The following is a 21,430-nucleotide window of genomic DNA, read 5'->3' on the forward strand; positions in this document are numbered from 1 at the left end:
TTAACTCTTTTCAATGATGCCCTCACCTTCAAATCCCATGTTCCACTGACCTTAGATCATTTCTGTGCTGGTAACCTTAATCCCTTAGCAATTTACACCATTTGCTTTCTTGGCTTATGTTCCTAAATGGCCAAAAGAACAATAAAGAGGAAATCATGAAACCATGTTGACTAAATCCACTACTACTTATACCCTGTACTCTCAAACTGGATCCTCAGTGCTAAACATCACTGCTTTAGTCCTGTCATATTTTGCACAGCAGCTATTTCAATTCTTATGTTTCTTCAAGCCCTAAGCTCCCCAATTATATCCCATCCCCTTAGCAGATTTCTACAGATTAAAACTGTATGAACTCCTACAGCTCTCCTACTCTCAGTACCCTTTATTCTCAAAAGGTGATCCTCCTAGACATTGCTAATCACCCATACCTCTGATCCCATTTCCTCCCTTCTTTTCTGTGATAATTCTAGCAATTATCCCTTCTTTTCTATTATTCTTTAATCTTCTGCCTACTTTCCTTCAATTTACATGATGCTCAAGTTTCCCCAGGCTAAGAGACAATTCCTTGACCCTAGTCCTTAGCTAAAGCTATTCACTTCCTTCCTTTCATTGCTTAACTTTTAGAGTCCTCTATACTTAACTGCTTTCTTTCTATACTCACACCTATTCCCTGATATCCTCCCCATCTACACCATTCTTCTGAAACAGCTTTCTCCATACTCCCTAATGACCCACTATAAAGTGAGGGACCATTTATCTATAGAAATCTTTAACCTTTCTGTGCCATATGATGCTACTACTTTGAGCTTCATAATCAGCGGAAATCCTATCACTGGATGTGATTCTCCTAAGTGTGACTTGAAATGATTGGAATACTGGGGGAAAACGGTGACTCCAAGAGTTTACAATAGAGAAGAAAGTAGTCATAGTCTCTCTCCCCAAAAGAAAAAGGTTCTTCAATAACTTGTTTTAAGTAAATTTAATCATCATCTTTATAATTCAGCAACTAAGATGTCATTCTGATAATCTTCATCAAAACAAAACAAAAAAAGCAAAAGGCAAGGGAAAACTATCTAGTTCCATACCACAGTAATATAATACATGAGCTTCAGGGAATCACAAATTGCTTTTAGTACCACAAAGGATAAATATGGAGGTAGAAAACATTTCTGATCATGTTTGTGAACCATTTTGTGATTGTTCTTCCAATGAAGCTTTCCCTGTTCTTTGGCGTTTAAAAGGAGGCTCCTCTAGGTTTTCTGTAACAAAACCAAATAGACTTATGTTAGGTAATATTTCAAATAACTGACTTCAAGATTAAGAGATAACAAGAAATGGAAATGGGATTGTGGAAAAAGACAGGAACACCAATGCACTGTTCATACATAGAGTTGTGAATTGGTATAGCCATTCCTGAAGGCAATTTAAATTATGCACATAAAGTGACTAAGATGTCCAAATCTTTTGACTTAGATTCCACTGCTAAAAGCATATACCAAAGGAGGATGAGAGATGAGGGGTAGGTGGGTCTCTGACAGTATGAAAAAGTCTATATGTTTTAAAAGACTTGTGGCAGCATTTTTGTGGAATCAAATGAAAAAAGATTCCTGTTGACTGGAGAATGACTAAACAAATTGTAGCATATAAGTGTAATATTTCTGTGCTTCAAGAAATACTAAATAGGAGGAACAATAATGTAGATGAAAAGAACAGCAAAAAAAAATTCCATCAAAACTGAAGAACGAGCTCGGCCCCCTGCTCTGCCACACAGAGGCAGGGTCCTTGAGTGGGCGGCACTGCATCAAACACCAGATTATTCTTCAATGCGCTCATCATCTTGGCTACAATTTTTTTCCCCTCTTCCTCTCTTTTAAAAAAAAAAACATTCTTTTTGGGAGAAAGGAAGACTATAAGGGAAAACCAAAGAAAATATGAAAACAAAAGCTATTAAAATCTTTCTTACAAAAATTAACAGAAACACCACAGGAACCTTAAGATTCTTCAGTCAATGGGTTAAGAGCTTTGGATGCTATCTTCAGAATCGAGAAGAGCACAAGTATAATGTGAGGAAAGGCTGCTGGGTTTGGAGTCAGGGGATCTGGTTCTAAACTTGTCTATACTACTTACGTGACACTGGGTAAATCACATACTTCTCTGAATCTGTTCCTTTATCTCTTAAATGAGGAAATTCAATTAGATGACTGCTGACATGCTCAAACTCTAAATCTACTATCCTTTGTTCAAATGTCATTGACCTAGCAACAGTATAACAGGTGCACAGTTGCTTCTCTCAATCACAAAAAAACTAAAACACAACTGAATCAGAAAGTGATTAAAATCTTAAATATTACACCTGCTTGTTTAACTTCATTCTCTTTTCCCAAATTAAAGGGATGGCTGCTAGAAAAGTTAAATGTAAAACATGTAAACCGAGTCATACCAGCTTTCAGAAATTGCTCCTCTTGGTTTATCAGCTGGTTCTCATAGAGTATGGAAGCTGGGACCTGGAAAGTGATGCATATCATTTCCTTATTAGGAGCCACATTTCTTACGAGATGAACTGAACTGCATCCTTTTAAAGAAGCACCTAACAAAGCTTCAGCTCGTTGCTGAACATCTTTGGCAGGATCATCAGCTTTGGAAAAACTGTAACAGTGCACTGTGGGAAGAAGCTCCCTACTTTTGGACTGTCCATCTAAAAGACAATGAAAAATACTAAGAAACTCGATAGCCATTGCTGGTAAATTCATAACTATGTGCACAGATGGCTTTCTCTCCTTTGATGGCTGTCTCACCAGTTTCATTAACTCTTCTCTTACTGGTCCTTGAAGAAAGTCTTTACCATCCAGGTTAAAGATTTTTACTTTTTGGTCCACTTTGTTTAGTTTACAATTGTGTAAGAGCCATTTATGGGATTCAGGATTGAGATCATTGGCAAATACCATGCAGCCCTTCTTTGCTACTGGGATGGCAAAAGGCCCAACTCCAGCAAAAACATCAAACAAAACATCTCCAGGCTTGAGAAGTTCTGTAATACGGTTATGTTCTGTGCTGAGGCGAGGATTCCAATAAACTTTTGAAAAATCAAATTCATATGTGTAGTTGTTTTCTCGAACCTGAAAAAAGGTGTATTTTAGTCAATAAGGTTATTTCTAAATTCCTGACATTAATATGTAAATATCTGCATAGGACTCGTCATTTATAAGTATTCTTAAATGCTAAATCTAAGAGCAAAGAGCAATACATTCAAAACAAATTTAATTAGGAAACCAGTGTTTATAATATCCTTGAGACCTGTTAATTTCTTGCATTAGACTTTCCTGAAAAAAGCCATCTCTTCAAAGCCAAATGGTTTTCCCACTTTATCCTGAAGGACTATAAAGTGCTTCCCCAGTCACCTAAGGAATTTTTTAGACAGGCCAATAGACTAGCTTAATTACGTTCTTATATACCACCAGATGGAAGGAGAAAAACCTATAACTTGAAACAACATACCACACACATTTTCAGGGTTGATAGTTATTTTGCAGTCATCAACCCTAGAAAACAGGCACCTCCACAGTTTGGATTTTTGTAAGGAGGCATGAGTTAAGTATCAATGAAAGACTCTAAATTCAGAGCCATTCTGCAGTTTTCAAACTTTGTTACTTTGGGGCTTTGCTGGTTTCAAGTCTAGAAATCTCTGTGGCTGGGACACAGCTGGGAATTTTAGATGATATACCAAATTTAAGATGATGAGAGGCAATCAATGTAATGAACTAGTCAAATGAACTAATTTTTCTCATGTTTTCTTTTCTTTGCCAAGTTTAATTTATCTCAAGTTAATTAAAATGCAGAAAATTAAGATCCGAGAAAAGTTAATTGAATAGGCTTGTGACACTGCCTCGTGATTGTAACAGACATGAAATATCAAAACTACAAAAAACTCCCTGTTAAATGCTCAGTATTCTTGTATCATTGTCTTATTTTTCTAAGTTAGTTACTATAGTTTTTGCTTTACTCAACTTTAATAAAATCTAACTTTTGATCTCTTTTTTAAAGGAATCATCTTACAAAGACATGACAATAGGAAATATAAATATGATGTTATTGCATGAGATTCCATGGGAAAGAGCTAACATGACTATAATCAAGCATTCAAAGGTTAACATCAAAAGATTTCAGCTTTTAAAGGAAAAGTAAATATACTTCAAATGAATACAAATATGATTTAAAGTCAAGCATTTTACCACTTAACATGGTTTTAAAAACAAAAACCATTAGGGTGGAGCCAAGATGGTGGAGTAGAAGGGCAGACCTGCTCTAGCTCTACACCCACAGCCCATAAAATACCTGTAAAAAATCACTCTAAACAAATTCTAGAGCAGCAGAAGCCACAAAGTGAAAAAGTGAAGGAGATTTCCAGCCCAAGACAGCCTGGAAGGCTGCCGTGAAGGGTCTATTGCATCAGGCTCACAGTGCAGCGCAGCCCAGCATGGGCCACACAGGACTGGAGCAAACTTCAGGGCGTGAAATCACGGGTAGCAGCTGTGGTTCCCAGATTTCTTAACCCACAAACACCAAAGACAGCTTCAAATGTCAGTAAGAAAGATCTTTCACCTGGGCAAGAAGGGAACATGGTGAGGCCTCAGGGCGGCAGCCACTGTGGCAGCAGCATCCACTTTTGGAGCCCTTGGCCTAAAGACCCTGGGGCAATTGAGCAGCCAATCTGGGTCGAAGTCCTGAATGGCCTTCCTGGAGTGAGGAGGAGCACTGACATAGAAGAGCTGGTGGAGGCTCTAGAGAGGGAATCCTACTCACAGATCCTGGGCAGAAAACAATGCTTGTCATTGCTCACAGAACAAAGCGCAGTGCAGAAGAGTAAACTCCTCTCCCTTGATTGTGCCACCTTGGAGGAACTGAGATCTTACAGGTCCCTAGACTATACCCTCCACTTGACAAAGGACTCAAGAGTCAAGTAACTGGCTAGGAAAATGCCCAAAAAAGGGAAAAAAATAAGACTATAGAAGGTTACTTTCTTTTCTTCCATCCTTTCAGATGAGGAAGAACAAAGCATACCATCAGAAGAAGACATAAAAGTCAAGGTTTCTACATCCAACACCTCCAAAAAAACTATGTAATAGTCTCAGGCCATGGAAGAGCTCAAAAAGGATTTTGAAAATCAAATAAGAGAGGAGGAGGAAAAATTGGGAAGAGAAATGAGAGATATGCAAGAAAATAGTGAAAAGCTAAGAAAACCATTAAGTGCCACCTGTAAATACAAAAAGACTTCCCAGAGGTATAGTCGTTAAGACAAAATGGCTCATTACTTTAAAGAGCCAAGAAAAAGTAAAGAATAAGCACACTTAGTACTTAAAACTGGTTAAAATGTGTTTCCAGATAAGAAGCCACTATTGAGTATTCCCCACACCTCATAACTGCTATTTAGTGCTATCATCAAAGGGTGGTAAAATTCCTAGTTAACCTGTAATTAGTAGCCTGGAACCTTTACAATGTCAGTTGAAAAACTATAAATATCCTCATGTAAAATATTCTATTTTTTAAAACCAGGCATAGATTTATTCCTACAGGATAAAATTCATCACTGCCTGCCTTTATATAATGCTATGTCCCCAAATTCAGAGCAGTCTGGGTTTCTTAAAGTATAGGGAGACCCTTGAATACTTATTGATTCTGATCTGAACAATATTAAAAGAGTGTCAATACTAGAAAGCACTATTGCTAACCTCAAATTTTCTTTTTTTTTTAAAGCAAAGAAAACAAAGTTTATTAAAGATTCACCAAATTGGGTTGGCTCTTAAGGAACCTAAGCATTTGTAATGCTTGTATTCACAAATGGGCCAGATAGAATCCCAGCTAGACAGAGTCTGAGCTGGATTGAATCTAAGCCTATCCTCAAATTTTCAAAGAAACTAAAATTTTCAGTAGGTAACAAGAATAATATGTGTTTTACATCCATCTTTTTGGCTATTTTATTACTTCTGCTTTTCTAACATTCTGACAATACAGGGCATCTTTTAAAAACTTGCTCTCCTTAAGGGAGAAGCTTTAACCTGTTTCCTAGCTTAAGCAGACCATTTGGAGAACTCTACCACAGGCTATACTCCTGATTCTCCAGGGCTTATTTTACAAGGGTTCTTCTTACCCCTTTCATCTTTTCCTCACCTTACCTTGTTATCCTATTCAGCTTCCTTTTATGTGTTGTCTTCTCCTATTAAAACATAAGTGCATTGAAAGCAGACTTACCTTTGAGTTGCTATATGTAGTCCCAGGGCTTAGCACAGGTCCTGGCACACAGCCAGCAGTTAATAAATGCTTGCTGACTGAATTGCTGTTTGCCTCAGTTTCCTCTTATATAAATTATGAACTGGAGAAGGAAATAGCAAACCATTCCAGTATCTTTGCCAAGAAAATCCCAAATGGGATCACCATGAGATGACTGAACAACAACAAATAACAACTGACTGACTAAAATTTACTTACAAATGTACTATAAGAGTTTTGGTAAACACAAGCTGTTTTAATGCTAGAAGGGGAAAGATGAAATTTATTCATCATTGCCAGGGTGTTGAAATACAGAGTAAATGATTGAAAGAATGAATAAATGTGTTATTTTTTAAAACTTAGTTTATTCCTTTAAATTAACTACTTTGATTGACTCAACACAAGAGATGAGAAGACATACTATACCTTGGTTATCATGTTCTCCTCTCCAGATAGCACTTCCATTTGAAAATTTCTATAAATATTGTCAATAGTATTGATCTTATTTACTACTGAAGTGATGCCTTGGTTTTTGTCTATTATAACTTGGCCTGAAAAAATGCGGAAAAATGTTTTTGTAAGTTTTATTGAATGTTTACAAAATAAAGCCTGAAATTGCATATGTATATAAATGTAAACATATTTTCCTTAAAACTGCATTCAGAATGTGTTAAAGGAATGAAATTATAAAAATCTAATGCCACTGTGGCTATCTGATGATCTCAGTAGTTTAAAAAATTTTTTACTCACAGATGAAGCCCCTTGAATGTATTCAGTAGGTAAGCATGAAGTGAAAGGGTAGGAGGGAAGACTCTGAAAATATCAGTAAAAACAGTTGAGCTTCTAGCCATAGGGATAGGTAAATGTTCATTTTGGAAATATTTTTAAGAAAACAAATGTTTCCAAATAAAAGAGAGACTTAGGTCTTTGGCTCTGCACACCTATTAATTTTTTTTCTGATCCAGATCTGTGACTCCATTGTTATAGAGAACTTGTCCCACCCAGCAAGGCAAATCTGCAAATCATAGTCTCACAGTATAGGTTGTTACTTCCTCGGGGTCACAAAACAATTGCTTGTGAGAAGCTGGATTTGAGAATTTAGAGTCAAGTCTTCTTCATTCAAAGGGCTGCTTTCTCCCCATTATGCTGTACTTTGCCATTACAAAAGCCAACATACACATTTGAAAAATAATTATAATTAAATATTACACATTATAATTAGTATGATCATTGTAATCCTTTTGGTCAATAAAAGAGGAAGTCTGGTACAGCCCACAGAGCACTTGGCTTGGAGTCAGAAAGGAAGATGAGTTCAAATCCCACTTCAGACACTTGCTAAGTTGTGCGGCCAGGGCAGGTCACTTTAATTCCTATCTGTTTCAGTTTCCTCAACTCTAAAATGGAGATGATAATGACACATACCTCCCCGGGGTTGTTGTGAGGATCAAATGAGATAATACAGTTCCTGGCACAGAGTGGGTATTTAATATATGCATGTTTCCTTCCTTTTAATTACAGTTTCTTTTTCAACATTAGTTTAGAAACCTATAAGAGACTATCCTGAGATTTGAAAGAGAATGTAATTTAAAAATCTAACAAAAATAACCAACAAAGCAAATGAACAATAAAGCAGTTTAAATTCAAATCAAATACTTTCTCTATAATAATCTGCCTGTGAATTTTTCAGTACTGTAATATAAATGGGCAAAAAGCTCTGATTTTGCATTCTCCTTAGGTATCAGAACTAAATTTCCAAGGTGAGATAGTTAGCATGAGATGAAGATTGAAATTTACAGGAGAAAAAAAACCTAAAGACCAATGATTAAAGCTTTGAATTTCCTTCAGGGTGGGGTAGGGATGGTCAGAACCTCTATCACTGGTATAGGCAATTCCCTGTGAGGATACTTCATCTACCTATGTATAGCAATCAAACATCATTTATTTAGCGTCTACTTTTTGTGAGGCCCTGGGGATGCAAAGAATAAGTTTAAAGAGAATAACTACAAATACATACATAGTAATTAGGGAGGGCACTAGCAATTGGGATGTCAGCAAAGATTTCAAAAGGAAGATGATACTTGAGTTACTCCTAGAACAAAGACAAAGAGTCATATGAGATGTAGGTGAGGAAGGAGTATATTAAAGGCATGAGGGACAGCTAGTGCAAAGGCCCAGAGATGGGAGTTGAAAAAGATCAGGCCAATTTAGCTGTATGGCTAAGTACAGAAAGAGGAATAATGTATAATAATGGCACTAGAAAGACAGGTTAAGGCTAGGTTGTGAAGGACTTCAAAAGTTAAACTTTTATTGTAAAGGCAATTGGCAACCAACCACTGTAGTTGACTGAATAGGGGGGATGAGATAATCGGATTGGCATGTAAAGAAATCACTGACAATTAGGTGGAAGATAGATTATAGTGGGAGAATTGTGGAATAGAGACTAATTAAAAAGTTGTTACAATAATCTAGATGAGAAATTATGAGACCTGAACTGAAGTGGTAGCTATGTTAATAGCGAAAATGGGTAATATTTGCAACTCACTGAATGTGTGGAGTAAGGAAGAGTGATGAATGAAGGATAACACCAAGGTAACGAACCTGGGATATGGGAAGAAAGGAGGTGCCTTCAACAGAAATAGGGAAATTTGGAAGAGGAATGGACTGGCGGGGTAGGAAGGGAAGATAAACAAATGCTGTTTTGTGCAAGGAAATGAATCTAGAACACCTAGCTTTTGAAATATCAAACAGACAGCTGGAGAAGCTGGCCTTTAATTCAAGGGAGAGAGATTAGGCCTAGACAAACCTATGAGTCTTTTGTGTAGACATAATAATTAAACCTATGGGAGTTGATGAGGTCATTGAGAGAGTATATGGATAAAATAAGAGGGTCTAAGACAGAGCCCTGGAGAATACCTATGGATGAGGAATTGATAATGGAGCTTAAAGTGAGACCCTGACACTTAGTTTTAGAGAGTAATCCAGGGCACTGAGAAGTTAACTGATTCTACCAGGTACAAAAAGCCAATATGTAGCAGGGTTGCAGTTTGAACTGACTTTCAGCCTTCTCCAGCCACTCTGCTTACTCCTTAAAAATATTTCTTGAGAAGTTGGAAGTTCCTATGTGAGGGAAAAGAAACATCAAAAAAAGAAATGCCAGAAGGGGTTAGTGCATAATTATATACATCTGCTGGTAGCATTCAATATTCTGATCACACCATTCAAATAGCAATCCTTTTTATCATTAAAAATAAAGGAAAAGAAAAATATAAAAGAGGATTCACAAGTTTTACATGAACAAAATGCTGGAGTTACGTTTTAAAGATAAGCATGAAACCTAAGCCTATTAATAATTATTCTACATCTAAAAACATTAATTTGCCTGGAGAATGCTAATGATATTTAATATTTATGCCAATAATTCTTCACCCCCTTCTCCAACAAATCAGTGTTATACTAATTATGGGACTATCCAGGATGAGTAGCCAAAGAATAATGAACCTAACCAAAAATCTACATCTATAGCCATAGAAAAGTAAACAATACTTTGGTATTCAGACATAAATCAAAAATTCACAAAATCTGAGATCTAAATTTAGACTTAAAGATCAATAATCACTAAATACCAACAATGCCCTTGTTGCAATGTGCCAACCAGTAAATTTTGGCACAGCAAAAATTTTAAATTTTTAAGTCTGTACCTTCAGTGATGTACTAATGGCCATAAAAAAGCTTAGCCAGATAAACTTGTTCATATAGGCATCTTCCAGAGAGGATGTTCTAAATTCTTTTAGATGTGTTTTAAATAAGGTGGATTACAGCTCAGAACATGACTTAAATATTTAAAATTTCCTCCTCCTATAACCTGGCAGTTGTAAAATAAAACTCGTTTTTGGTCCAGACTTTTGATTTTATTAGTTGTCCAAAGAGAATCTACGTGTTAGGAGAGAAATTGAACTGGACTCCCAGTGTGCAAACTCCCTCTATAGATACAAATCTCAATTCATTTGTAAATTACAAGTTAGAAAACTTCCTGAGACATAAAGGTTAAATGACTTGCCTAGGACATAGCTAGTCTATGTCCTAGGCAGCACTTGAATCTATGTCTTCCTGAGAACAGTCTTCCATTCACTTTCATATTACCCTCTCTAGATTTTACATACCTAAAATCAGAACATACACAACGAACCCAAGTTTTTCTATGTTGTACCTACCAATTAACTGTTTGAATGGTAGCTGATGATCTCGGAGGTTCAGATGGGCTATATGTCCAATTCGGCTAAACCCTGAAGTTACATCTTGACCTTCAGGAAGCACAGCTTTCAAGATTTCTTCTGTCTTAAAGTTTTCATAAGTTAGCTCCAAAGTATATGAAGAGATCTGAGGGTTAACATTAAGTTCTTTTAAAAGAAGACGTTCAGATTCTTCAAAGGAATCATCAGAAACTATCTTATAAGGATCCAGCATAACCAGTTTATTTCCATCATCCTTTGGATCATCAATCACACGTTTTATGCCTGGACGCTGTAGCAGTACCTTTCTTAAAGATCTCACTAACTTATTTACCATTTCTTTCCTCACTTTAAGTACTGGAATAGTAATTATTTTTTTGAATGCAGTTCTATCAAGTTTTGTCATTCCACGAACTTGAGAAGGTGGGGAATACAATTCAGGGTGAATTTTGTTCACATCTATTTCTGGCATTGTACAGAATCTGTTTCTTTGACTGTACAGGTAAAAAGACAGTATTTTATGAAGACTCTGTGCCAGCGATATCCAAGTGAAAGGAATCTCTGAATTTGATGTAATTATTCTATAATGATATGTTTTCAGAAATCCTGAGTGTCCAAGTGATCTCCACAAAATCCTAATAAAAAGATTAAAAAAATTATAAATCAAAATGCAAAATATTCAGTAATACTGGTCTCTGAAAGTAAAAGTCAAGAACTATATGAAATAATTCACAATGGGTAAGATGCTACTCAGGGAGCTACTTCACAAATGGTTAAGAATACAAACAAAAAAGTGAAAAAACTCCTATTCAAGAGGCCTGAATAAATCCAAAATTGTTTGAGAAGGCACTAATAAGTGGGGGGGGGGGGGAGGGGAAGGGGAGGGAGACAGGAAAGGCTTCATGTAGAAGATGATAACACGAATGAACTTCATCTAAAAAGAAGAAAGAGATTCTGAGGCAGAGGTGAGGAGGAAGTACATTTCAGGTATGCAGTATAGTCAGTACAAATGCTTACTAGAGAAGAGACAGAGTGCCTTTTGTGAGGAAAAGCAGGATCAAAGTCAATAATTTAATAATCACCTACTATGTGCCAGGCACTGTTCCAAGTGCAGGGATACAAAGGCAAAAAAAAACCTAGCCCCTATTCTCAGGGAGCTCACAGTCTGACAGGTGAGACAATATGCAAAAAGATACATACAAGATATGTACATGAGAAACTGTATCAAAGAAGAGTAATGTATAATAAATCTGGAAAGATAATCCCAGTCCAGCTAATGAAGAGACTGAAATTCTAAAAAAGATGAGTTTCTATTTTATTGTGGGGCCACTGGAATTTACTAAGTAGGGGAATAATAGACTTGTGTAAATACGGTACTCAACGGTATTTGCAAAATTCATTTTCCTCTAAACAATAGTACAAAAAGCAGGTGTGGATATTATCTTGGATAAACTGCAGAGGGAAAAGAAAAAAAAATCGACTTAACAACTTGTTAAGGGGGCGTAGATTTAAAAGTCATTTGATTAAAAAAAAAAACAGCTCCCCAAGTAACATTTATACAATTTTAACAATGCCTTACTTTGAACCGTTCTTTTAAATTGTTTAAATCACTGTGCTATTATTCCTGACAAAATGGTCTTCACCTTTCCTGGAAGGAACATTTTGAGGTCACAATTCTAAGCATTCTGAAAAACTGGGGCTTGGGGGCTAAAATGTTAACAACAGCTTTCCACATTTCCACAAAACGTCCTCCCAGCCCCACTTGCCGCTGTGTCTTGCTTGGCAAGCAGACTGCCGGTGCAACGGAAAGAGGGCTGCACTTGTAGGCCGAGGACGGGGTTCATTCAAATTTCACATTTTCCACTTACTGCTTGGGACCTCGAGCAAAGCATTCCACCTCTCCGGGCCTCAGTTTCCTCGATCGTAAAAAGAAGGCGACTGGACTTGACGCCCCTGTCACGTTGATCCCAAAGCTTTGGACTCTTAAACCAAAGGGCACCGGAACACCAGGCTAGGAGGTGCCCCGGAGTCAGAGGACTAGGGCAGCAGAAACATAACCGTGACCTCTAACCCTCCAGGTAATATCGCGAGATTTTCCTCACGTAGGGCAAGATCAGTCCCATAAACCGTCAGTGGCCACTTCCCGGTTCCACCCGGTTATCATATGCGGGTCCTCTCCACCACCTCCAGGAAACCAGGCCCCGGTGGTCACTGCTCCTAATTCCTTCCCCCTACCCCTACATCAGCCACTAACCCCGACCCCGTCAGCTCCCCGCATCTGGCTCACACAAACCATTCGCACCTCATAATCCAAAGTGGAGGAAGAACTCCCGCACGTGGGGACACCCGGGCGCGCTGGAATCGTCACTCTCTTGGGGAGGGCGAGGAGATAGCGTCATCAAACCGCGCTTCCTTCTCCCCTCCCACTCTTTCTCCCCTCCCCCACAACGAAGCTATGCTGGCCTCCAGGCTCGCCCCGCTGCGGCCGCGGCGGGAATTGTGTGCGCGTGCGCACGAGGAGGGCGTGCGGTCCCTCCCCGGAGTTGGAGGCGGGGCCGGCGCTAAGACTAAAGGAGGAGGAGAAGGAGGAGGCTGAGGTAGCATGGAGAGGTCCTGGGGGAGCATCCACGCCCCCAGCCGGGGCTGGTATGTCTCCGCGCGGCCGCAGCAGGGAGAGGAGACGGAGACGGAGGAGGAGGAGGAGGAGGAGGAGGAGAAGGAGCAAGAGGAGTTGAGCCCTTTGCTCCGCACTGTGAGTGGCGGCGGGGTGGCGGGAAGAGCCCCGGGTTCGGGAGACTCGGCGCCCACCGGGGGTTCTGACCCCTGACCGGCCCCTCGGCCCCTGGCTCTTGCGCACACGGCGGGGGCTCGCGAAGATTCCCTCCGGACCCCGGGACCCCGCCTCCGGCTTAGCCACGAGTGTCACTGGTGGGAGGGAAGCCCCTTGAAGCTGCGGCAGGTGGAAAGCGCCGCCCATCCCCCCCGTTCAGTAAACTCCACTCGCTCCCTATTCCTACCCCCGGCATCAAATAGAAAAGCCTCGGTTTGGCCATTGTAACTCTGACTCCCCTCCAAGTATTCCGCGATCCAGGAACACCGGGCGCTTCATCCATCCCTTGGCTGACCCCCCCCCCCATTCCTTGCGTTCTCTCCCCCAGCAAAAATGCTACATAAAGATGGTCCTCCTGACACACTCCCCTCCGCCCCTCATCCTTCATCGTAGTCCCTTCCCCCTGAGGCTGCCCCGACGTTAGCGCTCTTACATAGGGCTTTACGGTTTCTGCCCCTCTCTTAGACCAGAGCTTTCCTTGCTTGGCACGTAGTAGGCGGTTTAATAAATGTTCGTTGACTTGATTAGTAAATTCCACATCCTCAGAGGCAAGCCTTCAAAGAGATTCTGACACGTCTCTCTCCACACTCACGCAGACACTTTGGTCCAGTGACCCCTGCCTCCCTGCTCTTCTAGCATCTAGACACTCCATCTTTCTGCCCCAGGCATTCTCTCTGGCTCTGGCTCATGCCTGGAATGCTCTACCTCCTCCACTTCACCTGCTGACCTCCCTGGCTTCCTTTAAGTCCCCACTAAAATCTCACCTTCCACATATAGCCTTCCCCAACCCCTCTTAATTTCAGTGCTTTTTCTCTTTTAATTCTTTCCCACTCATCCTGTACATAGTTTGATATATTTGTCTGCATGTTGTCTCCCCCACTAGATGGTGAACTCCTTGAGGGTGGGGACTGTCTTTTGCCTTTTTTTTAATTCTCAGCACTTAGCACAGTGCTTGGTACTAAGTAGGTGCTTAATAAGTGTTTATTGATTAATTGATGTTGTAAAGATCATCCTTGTTCAGGTGTATTAGTCTAGAACAGAGGTTTATAACCTAGAATTCAGAAGATGACCTGGAAAGGGGAAAAGAAAACATGTTTATTTCAGTATAATTGCTTTCCTTTTTAAATCTTTGTATCTTATTTTATACGTTTAAAATTTTGAGATAACGTTCCAAGACTTCACTATACTGCCAAAAGGTGTATGACATAGAAAAGGCTAAACCCTCCAGATCAAATAGTCTTCCATTTTTTTTTCTAACTCTGAAATTCTTTAATGATAATAGTTGTTTAAGCAAACCTGGAAACCTCTCTTCCATTCAAAGTTGGGGAGTTGGGGGTGGGGTAGTAAGTGAATGTTTGGTCTTGGAATTATTAAGTAAGAAAGGCACTGGATCAGGAATGAGGAACCCAGAAGAAGCTAAGTCAGCTTGGACAAGTTATTTTTACCACTCTGGGTTCCAGTTTCCATATCTGTAAATGAGAGAATTGGATTTGATTGCCTATAAGATACCTCACAGCTCTAAAATTTGCTCCTGTTCCATTTAATTTATTCTCAGTCCCAAAGTTATAGAGCCAGGGTTATAAGTATTTGACAATCCTATTTAAGTAGAATTGAGAAAGATGAGATCATTGTGATTTGAAATTTGTATTCTAGGAATGTTGAGAGACCACCCAATATCTAGTTGTGTGACTTAAAAATTGAGCTTGGGGCAAAGTCATATGAGAGAAAAGGAGTGAACTGGGGTTTTTTTTTCTGCTACTAATCTGTAGCAGAGTAGCATTTTAAATGCCTGTCATGGGTCTAAACCCTGGGAATACAAAGAAAGGCAAAGATAGTCCCTACCCTCAAGGACCTCACAGTCTAATGGGGGGAGGGGAGATGTGGAGAAGTATACCAGCAAACAAATACTTATGGACAAGAAATACGCAGAATAATAAGAAAATAATTAACAAAGGAAAGCACTAGAATTAAGAAGGATTGAAAAAGGCTTCCTGTAGAAGGTGGAATTTTTGCTGGGACTTGAAGGAAGGCAGGAGGTAGAGAGGAAGAGGAAGAGTATTCCAGGCTTAGAGGACAGCCTGAGAGAATGCCTGAAGCCGAGAGGTGGAGGGTCTTGTTCCTGGAATAGCCAGAAAGAGAGGAAGAGTGAACCAGGAAAGTGACCTAGAAGAGCCGAACCAAAGTTAGACAGAAGAAATCTATTTTTTTTTTTTTTAACAATTCAGATATATGGATAGTTTATACTCCATTGAAAAATAAAGGCTTTTTCTACTTTAGGTGGAATACTTGAAGTGCTAAGAAGGAAGCTAGGGGCTGGATGAGATGACCAGGCTTGGGCTTCTGTGATTCATTGTTATTTGTTACGGTTTCTATCATCTTCCTCTTTCCATTTCCCCAAAATATGCCTCTTAAAGTAGTATCATGAGATACTTCTTTTTCCAGCTGAATTGTGTATTAAGGAGTTCTTGTGTAATAATAGTAATCATCATAGTAGCTCACATTTATATATCACTTTATATTTTGCAAAGTGCTTTTCTCAGAACAACTTTGTGAGGTAAGTGGAATAAGTAAGGTTATGCTCATTTCTCATCTCATTTCACAGATGAGAACACTAAGGCTTGCCCATCTATCGTCACATGACAGTAGGCAGTGGAAGTGGGGCTCAAACTTAAGACTTCTCCAAAGTCCAATGATATTACAGTGATATTACATACAGGTTCACACACTTGGCAAATGCAGTTGTATACATGCATACATATGAGACAGGCAGAATGCAGAAATAGTTTACCAAGACAGGTATCTCCAAAAAAAAAAAAAAATCTTGATGGTAAATGTTAACAGTTCCTAGACTGTAAAGTTAGGGATAAAGACACTATTACCATGTTATCTGACTTTGAGTCTTCATCTCAATTCCCTGAAAAAAAATTATATTTGACTTCTGGGAATTTATTACCCAAACCCTTTTTGGGAGAATACACTTTCAAGTCAGCCTGCACCAGATTTGAAGAATTGAAATTGTTTGATTCTCTTAATTATCTTCCCTTAAATTTACTTGGATTTTAAGATGTCAGTTCAAGATAATATTAGCTATTATTTATACCATATCCTATGGTAAATGACGTGGACTTAATTGTTTTTAAACATGAGTTGTATTGATTTTTTTTCCAGTCCTCTGAGATGCATACTACCTTTGTGCCAGTAGTCCTTAATGTGACCTACATTCCATTGTTACGGAATGGCATAATGGCATTGAGATGTCCTCAAAATGGTTTGCCAAAAACCAGTTCGCCTGAAACATCTGGTAGTTTGATGATTCTGGAACAGTACCACCAGCAGCCTGCCAGGATCGGAAGCCAAGGATGTTCCCCTTTCCCAGCCTAACATCAGTTGCGTATTTTCCACTGGACACTGAATACCCTTTTCAGCTAATGCTGACCCCCTCATATATACCTGTTATGAAGGTAGCCCAAAGTCCCACTCTACTCTCATCCTTGGACCCACGAGCCTTTTTCCTACAGCCATTGGTCAGGGAACATCTGCCATACTACTTTGCCTGCTAAACACTTATTACCTCTTGACTTTTCCATCAGCCATGAAACTGAACCCTCCTTTATGTGTTGTCTTACGCAGTTGGAATGTGAACTTCTTGACAGCAGAAACTGTCTTGCTTTTTCTGTTTCTATCTCCAATGCTTAGGACACTGCTTAGCACATAGTAAGTACTTAGTAAATGCTTTTTCATTTATCCATCCCTCACAATTGGTCAGACGAAAACAAACAACAAAATCAGTGTACACTGGTGAGCTGGCACCAAGAAATAATTTGTTTTGAGATAAATTAGTTTTAGGTGATTGTCCTCCATCTCCTACCACAAAGATTCTCAGGACCCCCAGTAAATTAAAAGAATAATCCTTGCCATACTCCTGGAACTACATTGGGGCATTGGTCCAAAGGATTGGGATGAGGGGAGAAGCAGGGAAAGGTAACCACTTTCAGATGGCCATATCAGGCAGGATAGAATTGGGGCACCTTGAGAGACTAGGATAAACATTTTCAGTATTGCTGAAAATTTTTATCAATACAACAGTGTCCACAGAAGAGGAAACATACATTCTTTTTCATATTTTTGCCAAGTACCATAATATCCTTTTCAGTTTGGGGAAAATATTTGGAAGAATAAACTGGGATATCCATACAAATAGTTCCTTGGATAGATTTGACTTCCAGTAGATTAGTACTTAAACTGTTAAATTTTTTTTCTTATAGGGGCCTCAGAGTGACGAATTCTCAGGAGTTTCTTTCAGTTTATCGGTATTTAACTTAATGAATGCCGTCACAGGAAGTAGCATCCTTGGTCTAGCCTACATTATGGCTAATACAGGTATTATTGTATTTAGGTAAGTGTTCTTTTTCTTGCTCCTATTGTCATTAATAATTATAGGTTCATTTATATAAGACTGTCAGATACTGACCAAAGTAAATTAAAGAAACTTGGCCGTGATTTTATTTTAGGAGTGCTGCCTATATTTGAGGTTATATTGTGGATCAATATGGTCTTTATGTTATTTCTTCATGTATGTAACAAAATTCTCTTAATTAAACATTACTTTTTACCTTGGAAATTTTTTATTTCACTCCTTCCACTGCTGCAGATTGAAATTAATTTCTTTTATTCCTCAGTAGATTTTTTTGAGCTGTTTGTGAAAAAAGTTATCTTCTAGTGGCCAACCCTATGGTTGATGAGCCTCTCCTAAATTAGCTAAACTGACACTCAAACAATAATCATGTAATCTGAGCCTGTTATTCAAAACCTTTCCAACTTATCAGAACCTGCATATTCTTTAAGATCTCTTAATCACTTCCACAAATGGGACTTTAGGGGGCATATTCATCATTAATTAATAGAATCTGATTTAAAGCAGTTACTTATCTATAGAAAAAAAAGTTTTATCCTCTAGTTATATTTTAATCCAATGGCTAATATAAAAATCCTAATGAAAAAGCTAATTCTCTCTCTCTAATACCTTCTTAATTTAAGTATTGACTCATTCTGTGTGTCATTTTAGCCAAAGTGAACAAAGACTTATTAGTTATTCAGACTACTTATCAATTGAAAAAGGAAGATTAAGTATATAATCTTATTCTTTTTACTAGTCTTTTCCTCTGTAATCCTTTCCCCTGGCATGTCACAGACTTCATTTTTGGAAACCAGTCAGTTAGTCTTCATTATGGAGACTTTGCCTGAAGAAACAAATATTAATACTTGCTCAGTCACGAATTTAAAACAAAGCATTGAAAATGTAGTTCTATTCCATCTAAGATTTCTTTTTGTCTACCCTCTTTAATTTTTTTAGGGAAATTAATGTGCACTAATTGCCCAATTTTCTTAATTTTACATTTTCATAAGAGATCAAAGTTTTCATTATTTGAAGCAGGAATATTACAAACCACACTTTAGACAAAACATAGTAAACAAAATCTAGATTTCATACATTTTATTTTATCAGTTTGAAAACCAGATGTATCTTTAGTTTGACCTTATACAAATATGAGAAACAGCATGTGTTAGTGAATAGAATGTCAGCACTGGAGTCAGTAACACCCAGATTGAAAACTTGTTTCTGACACATAATAGTTGTGTGACTGTAGGTTAATCACTTAAACTTCCAGTGCCCTAGAGAGTTCTTTAAGACTATATTAGAGATAAATGATTCATCTGCTTTGATGGAAGGAGTTTCCATGCTGCTTAGTTTCCCACACTGATAAAATCACAGCTCTTGCCATATGTGTATGTGTGTATTATGTAGATAAAAAAAAATGGATTCTGAATATAATATATACTTGAGTGATCTGGAAAATGATTAATGAAAGTTTTTTTGTTCTTCAAGTCATTGCAAACCTTATGAGAGTGATGAATTGTTTTGTCAGACTATCTATGTAAAACTTGACACCTTGTCCCTTTTTTGCTACTTATTAACTCTGACGTTTACAACAAGGTCAGGGATTAAAAGGGACACAAAGACAGAGCTTCTTCCACACCTTTGCTGTTTATATTTTGGACACAGTGGGGTGCCCATTGGCAGCTCTCTGAGAAGAGCTCTTAGGGCAATAGTGTCTCATTTCTTAGGGAGAAGCTGTAGGTGCTGAGGATTTTATATTCCCAAGGGAATTGTGCACATGGCTTTTCACCACCTGCATCTTAGTTCAGGTTGGTAGTTTCAGATTGTAGTTTTATGAGTATTTGAAGAAGAAAGGATTTGTAGGTTAAATTTAGTGCAAGTACAGTCAAAATAGGATCCTTATCTATAAGTAGAAAGCCCTGAAAGAGGTATAATTGATGGCATTTTAGAACTATAAAATTTAATGTGCTTTCAAATATTCAGTCCATCTTTACCCCTACCTCATAGAATTCCTTTAAGGCACATCCAGGCACCACCTTTTGTATGAAGCCTTTCCTAATTCCCTACCTTTTAGTTCCTGCCCTCTGAAATTACTTTGTCTTTAACTACTTTGTATTCTTTGTATTTCTTTGTATTCTTCTTTTTATTACACTAACTATGCTTCCTTTTGTAGTTGTTACCTTCTCTATTAGAAGGTATCTAAGGGTTGTTTCATTCTTTCTAGTTGTATCCCCGGCACCTACCATAGGGCATACACTAGGCCTTCTTTTTAAAAGCTGGTTGATTGATTAGTACATAAATATAGCAAAGTAGTGACATATAGTAAGGTCATTAGATTGATGTGACTAGCAGTCCACATATATGAGTGTTAGGTAACGACATTCTTGAGGTAGGGATTTTTTTCTTTTGTAAGAGGGGACAAAAACAAACTTATTTAACCATGCACTATTTTATATTTTAGTATGATGCTGCTGATAGTTGCTCTCCTGGCTTCTTACTCCGTTCATCTTCTTCTTACTATGTGTATTCAGACAGGTAAGTAAAAAGATCATAAGTATTTTGTAGATTCTTAATTGTATTTCCAGCAAGTGTTATGATATCCTTTGCAGTTTAGGGGATAACCAGCATATAGACAAATGAAAATCAGACTATTTAGCCCTTGTGCACCTGGTGAAAAAGTAGGAGTATATATGCTAACCTTCACTTCATTGGCTAGGCATCCAGCAAATGAGTGCCCTTGGGCATAGAGAGGGCCCCAGAGAGAGGGTAGGTCAATGCACATATATCTCCATGGCATTCTTTTCTTATAGTGGTCAGTAACATCATGTTCATACACAGGAAAGGAGGACTCAAAGTCTGATTTGCCTTATTTTTTAATTTAACTTTTTAAAAAAAATCTCTACCTGTGATTTCAGCAGTTTGGGGAACAACTAGGATGGCATCTCCATTTTCTGATACAGATGAATAACTTCACTGTAATTTATAATCTTGCAAAATGGCTTGTAGCACTGAGAGGTAAAGTGACTTGTTGCTAAGGTCATAGCTATTCTATGTCAGAGGGAAGGACCTGAATGTAGATCTTCTTCACTGTAGACTGTGATTGTTTTTCCACACTACACCATGTTGCCTCTCATTTTTATTACTTTTTATAATAATAAAGTAATTATTCCTTAGTTTTTGAGGGTTTAGTAAAGGCTCTTTATCCTATATTCTTCCTATCTTGGATCTTAGTTCTGGAAGACCACTTTTTAAAAAAAAAATATTTTTAACCTGTTTTAATGATTATGTATATTTTCCAGATTATGAATAAATACTTTAGTTCAGCTAGGTATTTTCTAGTTAAAATGTAAATTTCCTACTTACCCACATCAATCCATATCTGATAATTCTGAAAATCTAATATCTATCTATGTTGTTTTTCTTACCTTAGGCCATTATAAAGTAGAAGAAACAATTTTTCTTTCCTTCTTAATTTCCTTTGCTCTCAATAACCTGCTTGGGTTCTTCAACTGGCTTCTTCATGATCCTGTACAGATACTACTGCTTCCTTCTTCTGTTGATTGAATTCCTTCAGTCACTGTAAAAATACTCTACTGAGGTAGGCTTCTTTTAATAATATCAGTGACATTTTGAAAACATATACTTGATTATATAAAAAAGTTTCTTGTAGCAGAATTATAATAATAAGAATCAGAGAGTTATATAAGT

General features: G+C 38.1%; 2 protein-coding genes across 6 annotated transcripts in view; one reads left to right on the plus strand and one right to left on the minus strand.

Annotated features, from left to right (window-relative positions):
* Window positions 1-964: 964 nt before the first annotated feature.
* TRMT5 (tRNA methyltransferase 5) lies at window positions 965-12,985 on the minus strand. Of its 2 annotated transcripts, none has more exons than XM_072629391.1 (5): window positions 12,796-12,985; window positions 10,476-11,128; window positions 6,691-6,815; window positions 2,441-3,116; window positions 965-1,259 (listed from the first exon to the last, which is right to left on the minus strand). In XM_072629391.1, exons 1-5 carry the CDS (start codon window positions 12,798-12,800, stop codon window positions 1,174-1,176), a joined length of 1,545 nt encoding a protein of 514 aa, XP_072485492.1. In that variant the 5' UTR covers window positions 12,801-12,985; the 3' UTR covers window positions 965-1,173. The 2 variants fall into 2 exon arrangements, with proteins under 2 accessions (XP_072485492.1, XP_072485493.1); XM_072629392.1 differs by having other exon boundaries at window positions 12,362-12,863.
* A 39-nt stretch (window positions 12,986-13,024) lies between these two features.
* Window positions 13,025-21,430, plus strand: part of SLC38A6 (solute carrier family 38 member 6) — a 103,320-nt gene continuing 94,914 nt past the window's right edge. For all 4 annotated transcript variants that reach the window (XR_011971755.1, XM_072629394.1, XM_072629393.1 and 1 more), the window contains exons 1-3: window positions 13,025-13,245; window positions 17,589-17,719; window positions 20,184-20,257. Coding sequence is in view for 3 of the 4 variants with exons in the window: in XM_072629394.1 (XP_072485495.1) it covers window positions 13,096-13,245; window positions 17,589-17,719; window positions 20,184-20,257 (355 nt within the window). In the remaining variant the exon portion in view is untranslated. The remainder of the gene's footprint in view (window positions 13,246-17,588; window positions 17,720-20,183; window positions 20,258-21,430) is intronic.

The sequence above is a fragment of the Notamacropus eugenii genome, chromosome 1, assembly GCF_028372415.1.
Source record: "Notamacropus eugenii isolate mMacEug1 chromosome 1, mMacEug1.pri_v2, whole genome shotgun sequence".
NCBI lineage: Eukaryota > Metazoa > Chordata > Mammalia > Diprotodontia > Macropodidae > Notamacropus > Notamacropus eugenii.